Raw genomic sequence first — 15,815 nt, 5'->3', positions numbered from 1 at the left:
CTGTTAAAAGTGGTGCCACAATTAAAACCTAATTGCACTCCACTTTGTAGTGGTCCAACCTCAGAGAGTTGAGGACCACTCTCTGAGGCCTGTCGTCAATAATTGCAGTTATTTTTTCATCTGTGGACGACACTGAAGTGGTGCTCTGCCCCCCACTAATATTTATATATTTTTGGGGGGTCAGGTTGTCATCTCTTTTAGGTCACTGTGATAATTGAGGCCCCAGCATCCTTGTCTGTGACCCCAGTGACAACAAATCATAGGGTTCAAACCAAGGGTTCTGAAAAGTGAAGCCAATTCAGAAGTGTTTTAAACTTGCATTCTTTCTAATGGCCAGCAGGGAGCGACTCCACTGGTTGCAAAGACAGCTGACTGTATACAATTAGTTTATGGTCTCAATCATTAGTTTTAAGTCTCCTTTAATACACCATGATATTCGTTTTGTAAATTATGGTTCCATTAAGCGTAAAAAAGATGATATGGTAGGGTATGCTTTAGGATGAGGCTACCTTATGATCGGCAAGTTTGTGCTGTGGCAGTGTTCTAGAGTTCTCAGTCAGATCCACCACCTTGCTCCTCGCCAGTTTCACCCTATCACCAAATATGGCCACCTTTGGCTCCAAAAGTTAGCGACGGTCAAAATGCCAAACTCAAGGCCCGAAAACGGTAGTCCACAAACCAATGGGTGACATCACAGTGGCTACATCCACCTCTTGTTCAGACCCATCTATGAAGGAAGTCCCCCAACCTGACTGTCTTAACATATCCTTTTTTTTTTCTTGCCCCTTCTCCCTTTCTTTCCACCTTGTTTCTGTTCGCCAGGCTGTGTTTGATGTGGATAAGACAAAAGGCCTGACTCTGATAGAAGTATGGGAGGGACTCACTCCTGAGGATATCAAAGCATGCACTGGCACCGATTTCGAGGTAAGTAACTAAACGTTTTGGCTACTAGCACTCCAATTAATTTCCTGACTTCAAGTATGGTAACCATGAGACATCTCTGTGATCTTTCCATGTCTTCTAGGTGTCTCCCAACCTGAGGTCCATGCAGCAAATCTAGAGGAGCACGCATTGGATCCGACAAATGTTTTTGGTTTGTGTGACGCTCGCATCATTTCTCTGTGGTAAACAACCGGCGATTTAGCAGCCTGAGACAGTTCAGATATGCTTACACAAGTGTATGGTTCATTTCCCTTGTAATCGATTAATATCACAAGGATTTAGTCTTCACTATATGAACTGAATGAGATTCACCGGAGCCACATGCATGGTTCTTGTTTGGGATCTGATCGGGCAGACAGTTAGGGAACATTACATTGTTGCCTATTTCACCATTAAGTTATTAATTTTTACTGATATGTGCAGCTTTAACCAAATAATCCATCTGAAAAGGAAAAAAAAATGGAAATATTCATTATATGTTCTCTGCAACTTGTACAATGAACAAAAAATACACGATTACTTGAATCATATTTATCATAGATCAACAGTTTAATGTATCAGGACATAGAGAGCTGAATTGTGATGAATTTAGAAAACAAATGTGTGCTCAGGTCAGGTTATGCTTTTTCAGCAAAGAAGGGAAACGGTTTTTACTGCAGTTGTGTAAACTTGTGTCACGCCAAGTAACAAAAATGTCCTTACATCTATTGAGATATATTTTATTCAGGAAAATAAAAATGCAAAAAATAAAGATGCAGCAGTAAGAGTGGCTGAAACATGTTTGTGATAATAACCAATGCCACACTATCAAACTGTTTTGTGAACTATCTTTTTTTTTCCCTCAGGTTCATGTATTTCAGAGTTAGTGCGCATACCATACATTTTAGCCAGAAAATACGAAGCCTTAACATTTTTTCCACAGGCTGTCCTCTTGTCTTTGTTTATACAATAAAATACAACCTTATGTGCTGAGTGGAACTGTATTGTTTCCTTTTTTTAAATCTGCTGATTTCTGGATAGAAACTATCTTAAAAACCAACAGTAGTTGTGCCTGTGTGTTCAAATTATTCATCAAGTCGCACAATGCTTGAAAGCAAATGGCTTCTGACACTCTACAGGTTAGAGCTTTCTATATATGGAGGGTGCGCTTGCATTGACATTCTTGATGTGATTTCTCCACTCGAGTAGAGAGGCGCTGCCATTACCTGAGGGCGGTTACATAACTGGAGAATCCAGCCAGCGGGCTTTTGGGTTCAAGGAGATCAACTGGATTGGATCATCAAGCAGAAAAATGGAAGAAAGTGACAGGGGCTTTTGCCACTGGCTGTTGATGTTAATCCAGCACATCTCTTCATGAGTCAAACTAGAGTGGTACCCTATAAGCCTACATTTAGTAACCTATTTCTCAAGCTGGTACTGAAATGCAATTAAAATGAATTTGAAAGAAAAAACATGGCAGGCTTTTAAACAAATAGGTTTGAACATTAGCTGTGCAATACATGTAAAATGTAAGTCCATAAAATCAGCTGATTGAGTGGTTAGCATTGAATGATACCTACTCTAAGTGGTGGCTATTCTGGAGTGTTTATTTAGCCATCGTGGGCACAGTTCTGGGTGCACTTTTGCTTTTGGCAGGGTTCCTGTGCAGAATGGAAAAAATACTGGAATTTCAATAATGCCCAGATCTGGACAAGTATGGAAAAAAGAAAAGAGAGAATAGAAAAAGTGTTTGTCTTAACACTATTGCTCCTACTGTTTTTTTCTGAAAGTATTTTTGTTTTTCAGTGTCACTACTGACGGTATGAATCATTCATTCGTTTTCCGTGACCACTCATCCTATTAGGGGTCATGGGGTGCTGGAGCCTATCCCAGCTGACACTGGGCGAGAGGCAGGGTTCACCCTGGACAGGTCACCAGACTATCACAGGACTGACACATAGAGACAGACAACCATTCACGTTCACATTCACACTTACGGCCAATTTAGAGTCACCAATTAACCTGCATGTCTTTGGACTGTGGGAGGAAGCCGGAGTACCTGGAGAAAACCCACACTGACATGGGGAGAACATACAAACTCCAAACAGAAGGGCTCCCCCACCCCAGGGATCAAATCCCCCACCTAGCGTTCAAACCAGGGACCCACTGACTGTGAGGCGACAATGCTAACAAGTGCACCACCATGCAGTGAGCAATGTGAATCAAACAAACACTATGAATCAAGGAGCAAAAGAGAAAAACATGATTAGATTCGACTAGAATTCTTAGTTGGGAGCACCCCTATTTATTCAGTACGTAAAGGGAAAATAATACAAGCATAGGTAGCACCGGGTAGTTTACTTTGTCTTTGGGCGGAGATGTTTGATGGTGGAACGTTGTCCAACTTTCTGCATAGGAGTATGGACTGAACAGTGAGCTAAGGTACCTGGCTACAATCTATAGGCAATTATTTAGCAACATAATAGCATGCATAATCAGAATGCAATGTACATGTTTACAGTTGGATTTTAAAACCATTTATTTACGTGATAAGGATCTAGCTATTTGTACATAGGTGTCAAAATGGTATGAAAAATCAACCAAGAAGTCTGGAAATTTGAGTTTGGAAAAGTCTGGAATTTTAAGATGGAACATGTGTTGGAACTCTATTTTGGCCTCCTTATTTAAAGCACCCATTTCTCCAGAGTATGGTCATCCATCCATCCATCCATCCATCCATTTTCAACTGCTGATCCAGGGCCAGGTCGCAGGAGCAGCAGATCTTGAGGCGTTCCCAGGCCAGACAATAAGCACTCCAGAGTGTTCTGGGTCTGCCTTGGGGCCTCCTACCAGTTGGACGTGTCCGAAACATCTCTAACAGGAGGCGTCACAGATGCATCCTGCCCAGATGGCCGAACCACATTAACTGGCCCCTTTCGACACGAAGGAGCAGCGGCTCTACCCCGAGCTCCCTCCAGACGTCCGAGCTCCTCACCCTATCTCTAAGGCTGAGCCGAGCTCCCCTCTGCAGACAACTCATTTCGGCCGCTTGTATCCGCAGCTTAATTTTTTTGGTCACTACCCAAAGCTCACGACCCTAGGTGAGGGTTGGGATGTAGATGGACCAGTAAATTGAAAGCTTTGCTGCGACAGCTCCCGCATCACTGCAGACGCCACACCAAACCACGTATATATGTGTATGAGTGTGGCTATTGTTCCTTTTGTATTGACAATGCTGATCACTTATGGATATAGCCTCCAACCAGGAACAAATGGAATCAATGGATGATTAAATAGTGATATTCAGTCTATATCCAGGCAAAGCATACTATCTGACAGTCTCTACATGTCGGTAATTTCTGATTATGCAGGGTGGTTCTGTGTCAGTATTGATTTTCATTGTCTCCAGCGTTTTTTTTAAAGATCGACCCTTCCTCTATGTCGGTCCTCAAACATGAATGCAGAAACACAACCAAGTTGGAAACTGACCAAAAACCAAAGCTTGGCAGACACTAAGACGGTCACCCAGTTTGCACTGAACACAAGTCTGAAAAGCCTCCCATGGGGGACAAAAAATGTAACATTCAGCCAAACACTGTGATGCAAACCTCTATAAATATGCAATTTTTGGTATATTCTCCATCTTTATGCCGTTGTGGCCTAGTTTGTTGAATGAGTCATTCTAAGGTGCCCAGCTAGCTGATCATCAACCACAGTGAATATGTCAGTTATTCACTGTCACTGTCATATTAATTGCAGTGCTAATGAATCACTGCCACATGGCACTCTGTCATCCAAGTGCGTGACCTCAGACGTGCTTCTAGGTCAACTGGGAATTAGAATTCAACCCCAGTATTTGGAGCTAACATTTAATTTCAGCCCCAGTACTTTGCATGCGAGAAATTAGATGATGCACTTCATTAATACTGCACACCTCTGTCACTTCAAGGATATGTGCATATTTAGCTACAATCATTACTGCGCCTTAAGCAGGCTAGTGGGATCATATTTGAAGGAGGTTTAAATCTTTATTATTATCAATATTAGTGGTTGAAATGCTCAAAATAGTCTATCATAAAAAAAATCATAACTTCATACTATGAAATTAGCATACACCCATTTAACCACACTGTTCCACAACAGGTTTCACATGCAGCCACTGGTGGGTCTCTGACCGCCATTCTGTGAACCCTTGTGAGAAAAGGCGTGGATTTTGGATATCCTATCCTTGCCTCGTTTTGAGAATAATGCTGAAAGCTACTATCGTTGTCAGATCAGGTCACTGTAAAACTGAAACATGCACTCATTACAGTGGTGCTGCGGTGTATTATTGGAAAGCTGTTGCCATATTTTAATCGATCCAACACAACACATTTTCATAATTGTGCCATGCGCCGATGTGTGTAGCCTGCTGCTCGCGGGGGGGTGTGGACTGGCTCTCTGTCGCGCTGGTGTATGTGTAAGAGAGAGAGAATAAAGAGAGAGGCAGGGAGAGTGTGTGTGTGTGTTTGAGTGTGTTTGGGTGTGTGTGGAGAGAAAGAGAGAGAGAGAGAGAGAGAGAGAGAGCGCACTCCAGGTTGGCGCAGGCACCGGTCCGGGAGAACGGAGCGTTGTGCACGGCGGCAGCATGGCTTCGTCTCACGGGAGAAGCGACATGCGGTTTGCAGACTGGATGGCAAGTTTACCGCAGAGCATGCACACTATTCCGCTCACCAACCTGGCTATTCCCGGTAGGTGTTTCTTTTTTGTTGCCCTGGTGTAATCAGGTGATGGGTATCTCCATATCTTTGTATCCGCGCGTAATTTGCATGTACCAGTAGATGGGAAATAAATAAATAAATAAATAAATAAATAGGCTTTGAGTTTCAGCATTTAGGATATTTTGCTGCTTTACAAACTTTGATGTTTTACTTTGTACCCTGTGCACCTCCTACAACCTAAAATATGGCTTTGTCCCTCATTAGAAAAAAGGGTAAGACCTGTTGCGCAACGCGAGAAGCTGAACTGTTACATGGCACATGGCAAATATATAGAGCAATTCGTTTTGTCATTCTCTGCTGTCTATCGATTATAAATAATACCTAGATGATTTATGGCTTTTCCATCTAATATTCCAAAAGATGAGAGAGCCTGGGGACAAGAAAAAGAGCCACTCTAAAGGGTCAGAATTTGACAGGTGAGCCACGCTGCTCTGTTTGGTGTAGGACTTCTGGCGTTTGTACTGGGGTGGTGGCCACAGAGGATAAGAGACAGAGAGTGGGATGGGTTCAGTCTGCACTCAGATGATCACAGCGCATCCCATAGAAAATGAGCAGTTGGACCTTTAGCCAATCAGTGCGCAGGTCTCCTCAAACTCCATTCAAATTGGAAATGCTGGTTGTAAAGCCCACCGCTGATCTGACTGAAGGAATGGCTTATTAGCAGCCAGTTAATTCCATATCTGCTGCCTAGTGATTATCACACCTCCACACAGCGCTTTCATTCTTCATTTTCTTCCATTTTTTCATCATTCCTGCTCCCCCCTCTCTTTATCCTCCTCTCTCCATCTCTCTCCTGCAGCTGAAGTATAGATACATGGTTTGTGTAAGGTTTGCATGTGCAATGATGGCTTTTCAGAGGCTCATTGGACCTTAGCATCCAATGAGGCGTGGTATATTATCAGCACTGACCACTGCTCCCAAGGATGCCAGGACACATGCAAACCATCACACAGTAAATTTAATCAAAAACCGACAGGAAGACAGAAGCAGCATTACCTCATGCTTGTAATTTTGCTGAATCATGTGACGTGCTGTGATGCACCACACTTCATCCATGCCAAGCCAGCATGGGAACATGCTCTGTCCCATTTAATTAGGTATCATTAGTTCTTATTGGCCCTGCGGCCTGCAGCTCAGCTGCCCTGTGTCTATCCTCCATTTGGATACAGATTGTGTAAACATCCTCAGATCCTTTGCTGTTTCTTGTGTTTGTGTGCGCACATTCGGCGTAAGGTTTGTCAAGAATAAATACCAAGAGAGTTTATTCAGCGGCAGCCATGTGTTCTTAGTGGAGTTCGTGTCTGATTTCTTTCAAAAGTGTGTCTCATATCACATCCCTTCCTCTTATCTTCGAACGCAGCATTACAGGCCTTTGTTCGAGCAGGAATGAAACTGGGGCAGACAAGAAACAAATGAGACAACTGTTTTATTATGACATACAATCATCAGCATCTGCCCACTGGTGCCTGTTATTCAGTGATGCTATTTATTTTCTACGGAAACAAAAAAAGAAGAAAGTTCACCCGCCAACAGCCTCAATGATCCAGGCCAAAGTGTTTTGGCAATTTGGAGTACTCCACCATGAGGGTGATGTGAAGGCATAGTGTTCTGCTGTTGCCAAAAAACTAAACAGTCCCCACTGTGTCTGTGTTGCCAGCGTGGCACAGCTGTACTCATTAGTATACATAATCTAATGTATGATTGGCAATTCGTTTATTTTAAGGTTTGGTGGGGACAGAGAAGACTTAATTAGTATCTGGTTTTTATGATGTTTTAATGGCACCTATTTGTCATGTTTCAAGTAATTGGATGTGAGCTAATGTAGCCAAATGATCCGTGAAGGATAGGAAAACACTGTATATGGCTATACAGACAGCACGTTATAGATTCTCAAGGTAGCATATGTGTTTTGACAGATACAACAGCTGCTGTGTGACTGTTAGTGTCTATACTACCATATGTCCTCTTGCTGTTACCTTTGACTGAGATCTACCTGGCTGGCCTCTATAGATTAAAAGCCACAGTAATGATAATGTATAGTGATTGTGAGCAGTCACCTCTGCCGTAAACTGAGTTTGTCAGGGTGATTAAATGGTTAGTCAGTTAATGTGTTAGTTTTATGGTTTGTGTAACTGAGGGAGGCAATTAAAACTCACAATAGGTATAGAGGTTAATAGCCCCAGGGATATCGCCTCAGTCCATCATTTGGACTGAGGTGGAGGCACTAAAGGTACTTACCTCCATACAGTATGTATGTAACATACCGGTAACCACTTCTACAGGTAATTAAATTTTAAGTCAAGTGAAGATATTTTATGTACATAACACAAAAAGAATGGATTGGAAACACTGATAAAAAAAAGATCGAAGGGTTCTGGAAGTAGAAATATACACTGGTGTCTACTCATGGTCTTAAAATCAATTTTATTTAATTGGCAGCCAATAAGGGGAGGCCAGCATAGGGGAGGGATGGTCTCTCTTCCTGAGGAGCCTCGCTGTTGCATGATGAACAAGCTGCAGGCGAGACAAGACCAACTGACTGACTAACTCCCACACAAAGAGTTACAGTAATCAATAGGTGAAGAGATAAATGCATGTCTCTAGGTCCCTAAATGAGAGAAACAGTTTTAATTTCTCAATAGTTCTGACTCCAAGGTGGAAAAACCTACCACTTATGACACATCTGGGATTTGAATATGAGGGTGAGCAGGTTTCACTAAGCTGCAGATTCTCAGTCTAACAAGGATAAGAAATGTCACAATTTCTGTAAATAGATCCCACTGAGGGCTCATTTCATCAGAATAAAATGGGCTCTGAAATGTAACCCTGTGGTACGCCACAGGGACATGGGTACAGAGGAAAAGAAAAGCTATCAATCCTTTCCTTAACTGATCAGTGTTGTAGCTAAGAGGCAAATCACTGTGAAGTCTGAGTGCCAGCATCATGGTTTACACATTTTACAGCATTGATCGTTCTTTTCTGTCAGATTGTCTCCGAGAACTCCAGCTGAATTAAAATGGCATCATTTTCAAAGTCCAAAGACACCAATAAATGATTTGTCACCCTGAGGGGAGCTGATTCAGTGCTGTTGTGAATCCTGACTGAATTTTGTCCCCAAAAAAAGAAGAAGAGCTGTGAAAAGACATTTTTTATCTTCCCTGGTCCCAACCCCATTCAAATGGATTTCCACCCGACATGGCCCGCTTCAGGTCATTCACACGTTTATACTGAGTTAAACAAAAAATAGGCAAATGAAAATACATCATACAAATATGCATAGCTTTCTCTGCTCTTGCACTTGAAAGCTTGACATTGCCATATATGACCACAAACAACAAATGCATTATAATACAGTGTATCAACCAATAGTCTCCAGAGCTGCCCTTCTTGCCATAAAATCTATGTGCAGTTGCCATGTTTTCAAAAAGTCCTGACTCTTATATCTTATGTTATAGATTTTATACATTGGGATGTAGCCTGACATTTCATTTAACCAGTGTCATACTGTTGGATTGAAATGCACTTCCTTGCGGCGCTCAAAGAAAGGTCAAAATATTTTTTATGAGATTCATTCCAAGGGTCCTTATTGCCTGTGCACAGATGACACGGGGGTGATCTTGTGATATGAATAGCTGAACTATTTTCAAATCCTGACGGCAACAGTCATTCACCAACATGTTGATGCTACACCATCGTAGCTCATCTCTGCACGCTGTAGTAGTCTGTTTGCATTTGTTGGTTTCTCAGCACTATGTCAGGTGTTTCATTGCTCTGTGGGGTTTGGGTCTATCCAATTGCGTCCAGAGGCATTTTGATCTACTGCCATTGATAACACCCTCTGGAAATCAAAAATGAACTGACAGGTTGCAGATTACACTCACTGGCCACTGTATTAGGTACACCTGTCCAACTGCTCCTTAACACAAATAGCTAATTAGCCAATCACGTTGCAGCAACTCAGTGCATTTAGCCACGTGGATATGGTCAAGATGACCTGCTGAAGTTCAAACCGAGCATCAGAATGGGGAAGAAAGGTGATTTAAGTGACTTTGAAGGTGCCATGGTTGTTGGTGCCAGACGGGCTGGTCTGTCAGAAACTGCTGATCTACTGGGATTTTCACACACAACCATCTCTAGGGTTTACAGAGGATGGTCTGGAAAAGAGAAAATATCCAGTGAGCAGCAGGTCTCTGGGTGAAAATGCCTTGTTGATGCCAGAGGTCAGAGGAGAATGGCCAGACTGGTTCAAGATGATAGAAAGGCAACAGTAACTCAAATACGCACTGGTTACAACCAAGATCTGCAGAAGACCATCTCTGAACCAACAACACGTTGAACCTTGAAGCAGATGGGCTACAGTAGCAGAAGACCACACCAGGTGCCACTCCTGTCAGCTAACAACAGGAATTTGAGGCTACAGTTCACGCAGGCTCACCAAAACTGGACAATAGAAGATTGGAAAAAGATTTCTGCTGCAACATTCAGATGGTAGGGTCAGAACTGGGCGTAAACAACATGAAAGCATGGATCCATCCTGCCTTGTATCAACGGTTCAGGTACCATCCTCCTTCAGTACCAACTGAGCATGGTTTAAACACCACAACCTACCTGAGTATTGTTGCTGACTGTGTCCATCCCTTTATGACCACAGTGTACCCATCTTCTGATGGCTACTTCCAGTGACAATGAGTTCACTGTACTCCAATGGCCTCCACAGTCACCAGATCTCAATCCAATAGAGCACCTTTGGGATGTGGTGGAACGGGAGATTCACATCATGGATGTGCAGCCAACAAATCTGCAGCAACTGTGTGATGCTATCATGTCAATATGGACCAAAATCTCTGAGGAATGTTTCCAGCACCTTGTTGAATCAGCGCCATGAAGGATTAAGGCAGTTCTGAAGGCAGAAGGGGTCCAACATGGTACTAGAAAGGTGTACCTAATGAAGTGGCCAGTGAGTGTAAATCACAGTCTGGCAACGTCAGACTGGCTTTTATCAAAACCATAGACAAAAACAGACAAAAACAGTTTTTTAAAACAGAAGGTGACAGATTTTGTTTGGGTTTTTTGATCAGAGCATTCAACATACATTTTTGTTGTATCATTCAAAAATAGAATTTTCATGAGCATAATCCTGCCAGTCCTCTGCTGGCTTAGACGCACCTTTTGTAAGATAAGAAGATGTTTGTTTCCAGACATGACTCAGCTCTCTGTGTTTGGTCCCACATGCCACTTTGGCCTCACACTGTGCCGACTTATTGAGTCTACAAGTCAGCTGACCCGCATCAGTTCTACCCTATGGCTAATTGGGGAAAGGGTGAGGGGGACGAGCAGGAGAGGATAGAAGGAGGAAGAGGTAACAGATTAGAGATGAAGGTCATTAAAGGGAGAGAAGGAGGGAAAGTGGCAGGGAGTAGTTATCATTTTCCTTTCCCCGAGCTGATCAGTGGGGGACATGATGGGCTGTTTTTCCGTGGCTATTGTTAGATCTGTCGGGTGAGTGCTGCAGACTGCCAAGCTGCACGTTTGTCTGACTGAGGTGGTCAGCAAAGGTGTGCTGCCAGAGATACTGTGTGTGAATCTGTTTCTCTGTGGTTCTCTCGCCATGAAACAAGCTTTACTGGAGGGAAGGGAATTGCTGCTAGAGTTTTCCTACTGTAGTAATTAAAATGGATTTTCAGTGTTTTGGGATGGGTGTCGACTTATGAATTCGAGTATTTGCTGACTGGCATGAGAATTTATGTGTCCTACAGGTGTGCACAATAAGCTTAGGTTGTTTTTCACAGAATAAAGGGCGTAGGTGATCATTCACATTCAATCGTTCACTGATTTTTGGCAGCTAGGGGTCAGAAGAACTCCAAAATAGGAGTTAATCCATTTACATTATAAAGCAGTTTCTTTCAATTCTAATATAAATGATATTGATCAATGCGACTTTAAAGGCAGAGCTCAGATCTTTTGAAGTGGAGTTGTTTGTACGTATCCATAGTCAGTGTATTACCTTCAATAGGTGTCAGTCGGCATGCCCCCAGTTTGGAGAAGCAGGTTGGAGTCCAACAAAGAAGCTAAGCAATGTACTGCTAATGAAGGGTCAGCAACCAATCGTATTTTAGCCACCTATAAAAGTCAATATCGGTTTAAGTGTATGCTACACTTTACCTCGCCTTCAGACTTCAATTTCCAACAAGGAAATGAAGCCGTTATGTTGTTCTCTTCAAAGCCAAACTCCATTGAGAAACACAATGCTTTAACATCACTGAATACAGGAGCTGCTGCTCTACTGCTGCCTTGATAAGTTAGTTTGTCTTATTAGGTTTGTTTGAGATGAACCAGACCTGCGCCAATTCAATCAACTGTGATCACCGCACAATGCATGACGGTCAGATTTGTGTGCGACGTCATCTTGACTTGCTCTGACGTCATACAGAATTGGACAGCAATAATCTTGCAAGAGCGAGGTGCTGTAGTTTTTAGAGCCAGGCACTGCAGTTGCTCTCCACCAACTGCAGTTTATTCTGTGAACAGAATAGCTACTCTGTCATTATCAAAACAATTGCAGACTGAACAAACTGATATATGAGTCTGATATCATCTTAATAACTGACATCAGATCTAACAGGATGTGAGTGTTTCCGTGACTTCCTGTGCAGACTGAAGGCTGCTGGAAACTGTCTGACTTGACCGTAGCTTTTTGTCACTGCCCCCTCCTGCAGCCGACTGATCTCGTCCATGTTCTAGGCAAGGCACAGTTTGTCTCAAATGAGCCTACTGTGTGACAGTGTGGTTTAAAAAACAGTTAGCTGGGATTTTCCCAAAGTCACACAGTAACACCAACTGATCAAGGCAGCAGTAGACCAGCACCCCCCTTGGTCAGCAAGCAAAAATCACTGCTTTTGTCAATGGAGTCTGGTTGCTTTGACGAAAGCATAGGAGGGTAACTGAAGCCATGAATGGCTTTCCCATTGAAACGGACTACCTGATGTAAGGCAGCATTTTCAGTGTAGCATACACTTAAGTTATTGTAGATTTTTTTTAGGGGGATGAAATATGTTTTGCTGCTGCCTCCCCTTCAGAGCAGCACATTGCTCAGCTTCCAAGTTGGCACTCTTGCTATTTCTCCAAAGCTGCTGACAGACATCTACTCTATGTGTTGGAGCCATAATATAGTTTTTGTTTGCTTATTTTATCCTCATCTAAACACAAGTATAAAGACCCTAAAACACACATGCAGTTATGAAATTGAACACAGGGGGCAGCATTCATGTGTGAAGTCCATATAGGTAAGCTCCAGGTGATGGAAATCAGGTGTGTGGAACAGGAAGCAAACAGTTTTTGACTATGTTTTGGAAGCATGTTGAAAAGCATGAAGGATTGGCGTGTGTTTGCTGAATGGATAATGATTACATATGGACAACGCTGTCGCCCTTCTGTGTTATGGTGAGCATGTTTATATTGTATTGACAATAAATGGATCACCAAGTCCAAATAGATAATGTGCACTGGACACTAGTTTATTGTTAGCCCAGAACACGCGTCCGGAACAAGTTCACCTGTTTGCCTCTCAGTGGCTTTGTTAGACATTTTGTCACTACAGTATGTCATACACTAAATATGGATAGCTATCCCATACAAGCCCACCTAATAAAATCTGCACTATTCCATTAAAGCAAGTTGTTGAACTGGCCTAAAGCTAATTTTTACATCTGAGTAATTTAAGTAAGTTATTTCAGTGTATACAGTATCAGAAAAATTGCACTTCATTCAGAATTATACCTAAAATTAATTAATTTAACAGCAGAGAACATTACATTTTATCTGAGTTCATTCAAAACTGGCAAACTACTGGTTGGGATAAACGACTTCCCCTCACAGATAGTAAAATGACCACATAGAACAAAAGTGTCAGATTTACAGGGCTCAAGGGAGCCGTACTTAACCTCTCCAATGGCTGACTGTAGCAGCTTAAGGCTTTACCAGAGGTAAGAAATGAATAGCATACCTTAGGCCAGGGGGGAAGGGTGACTGCAATTGTATTAAGTTGAGATGGCCTTGCAGGCAATAAAAACAAATCCATTGCAGAAGAGGCGTCTTCGGTCTTGCCGGCTCCCTCGGGGCAGAGAAAAGGCCGGCCAGGACTTTTAGCTGTAAATCTGTCCATCAGTCCCTCGACTAGACCATTCTGCTGCCACTTAAGCCCCCGAACAAGGAGGATGAATGGTATCAGATGCCAGAATAAACACTGGTAGCGCAACGAGATGCTTGAAGGGCAGGAAATCAGCCAGCTTAAAAGCCACTGAAAAACAGAGGATGTAAAATTGAAAACAAACAAAGGAGGAGAAAATAGTTTGGTAGAGAGGAAGACAAAGAGAGGGAGAATATTTGTCCTGGAGAAACGAAGCAAATGGGTGGTAAAGAGGTGGGCATGACACCGCTTTTTTCTGTAATGGATATGCCCTCGTGAGTCACAACCCACCCAGATCTCTGTTAGCTCAACTTTACTTTGACCAAAATCATTGTGTTTGACCCGGTGCCACTGACAGCAAAGTCTGGTGTTACACTCACAACAAAACATCTCAACTTTTCAATTTTATAAGCTGCTCGAGTAAATATTTTGTCAAAATATCTTAGAAACAGGCAGGAATGATTAGGTATGGATTCTCCACGGGCTGCTTTTGCCTCACGACTGGCTGTTAATTGAGTTTTCACACAGGAGGACATTTATCTTGATTCTAAAAGTCAAATAATTAAGTCTCATCAGAAATGTACGTGCTTTGTGAACACTGCTACTTGCAAATGGATGGTAGAGAGCAGCAAGGCAGGAGACAAAGTGAGACTGGAGGGAATTGAACAGGAGTTTGAAAAATAGAGAGCTGGAATGAGCAACACTTGAATTACTATAAAAATCATATAGAAAAATCCATGCAGGGGAAGCGTGGAGGAGGTAGGATGGGGAGTCTGGAGCCCATATCTGTCTTTTAGTATCATTTAGCTCATCTCCACCCTGTTACTTTCCATTTCCTTGTCATTTTCTCTGTTCTCCATCCTAAAATAGAGTCCATGGTGAGCAGTAATGATTTGTCATGAAAAAGGTCATAAACCACCAGTGGTCCTCTCTGAATGGGCCGGTCTCATTCAGTCAGAATGACTCAGTTAAAGCAGATCAATTCTCTGAGGTAACAGTCATCAGCCACCACTGCCGTCATCCTCGTCATCATCATCAAGTGAATCGGCGTGTTATCATTATCTCGGCTTGTTTCAGCCTTTATCTGTTTCTCTGCTGCACTCCGGCTCATTGTCTCTCTTTCCACTTTCCTCACATCTTCGTCGCCCCGGTGATGTGATTATGTCGCCGATGTGAGGGAGGAAGAGTTTGCAAAGTTCACATTCAAAGCTGAGGTTCTTTATGTAAATCAAGGATTTTGATGTTTTTCAGTGCATTTTTGTGTTTGTCCGTGCGCACGTCTTCACATCTACCACAGCTAAAGCTATCAGACAGCATGAGAGGAGACAGTTTGGGTATCGTTTATAATAATCAGGTCACTCCAAATGGAATATAATATGTGTTTTCTTTAGTATATAATCATCTGAATGTAGATTCGTCATGTTTTCGTTAACTTAAAATGAACCATTTACATCTACAGAGTCCACTATGTTTCTACTTCAGCTCAGAACCGACAAATCAAACACTAGCTGTAGATAGCTCTGTTTGTGTTTTTGAGTCAGACACCATAGTTAGCAGTCCCTCCATGATGAGCAGCATTAAAAAACAAAAAAACAAAACACTACTTCTTTTGTACGTGACATTGCTTTATTCAGTGTTTCATTGTTTTTACCTGTTTAAATCATTGGAACTGCTGCTGATAATTCACTTCCGATAAAAAACCTCTTAAACTTCTGGATCATAAATTATTAGAGAAAATACTTAAACACAATAGGATGCCAGGGTGGTGTGGTGGTGCAGTGGTTAGCATTGTCACCTCACAGCAAGAGGGTTCCAGGTTTGAAACCTGGGCTGGAGAATTCGAACATGCAGAGTTTGCGGTTCTCCTTGTGTCAGTGTAGGCTTTCTCCGGGTACTCCGCCTTCCCCCCACAGTCCAAAGACAATTGGTGACTCTAAATTGGCCGTAGT

The 15,815-nt window shown here is 42.5% G+C and overlaps 2 protein-coding genes across 2 annotated transcripts in view; both read left to right on the top strand.

The window, feature by feature from the left end:
- The window catches only part of oxct1a (3-oxoacid CoA transferase 1a), a 60,447-nt gene extending 58,533 nt beyond the window's left edge, over window positions 1–1,914 (top strand). Inside the window, exons 16-17 of the mRNA XM_049578329.1 lie at window positions 823–924; window positions 1,025–1,914. Of these exons, the coding sequence (XP_049434286.1) occupies window positions 823–924; window positions 1,025–1,060 (138 nt within the window). The 3' untranslated portion in view covers window positions 1,061–1,914. The remainder of the gene's footprint in view (window positions 1–822; window positions 925–1,024) is intronic.
- A 3,466-nt stretch (window positions 1,915–5,380) lies between these two features.
- Window positions 5,381–15,815, top strand: part of plcxd3 (phosphatidylinositol-specific phospholipase C, X domain containing 3) — a 28,201-nt gene continuing 17,766 nt past the window's right edge. Inside the window, exon 1 of the mRNA XM_049578340.1 lies at window positions 5,381–5,651. Coding sequence (XP_049434297.1) covers window positions 5,549–5,651 — 103 coding nt within the window. The 5' untranslated portion in view covers window positions 5,381–5,548. The remainder of the gene's footprint in view (window positions 5,652–15,815) is intronic.

Source organism: Epinephelus fuscoguttatus, linkage group LG6 (genome assembly GCF_011397635.1).
Source record: "Epinephelus fuscoguttatus linkage group LG6, E.fuscoguttatus.final_Chr_v1".
NCBI lineage: Eukaryota > Metazoa > Chordata > Actinopteri > Perciformes > Serranidae > Epinephelus > Epinephelus fuscoguttatus.
Note: the sequence above shows the minus strand (reverse complement) of the source record. Positions and strands in the feature narration are given on the sequence as shown.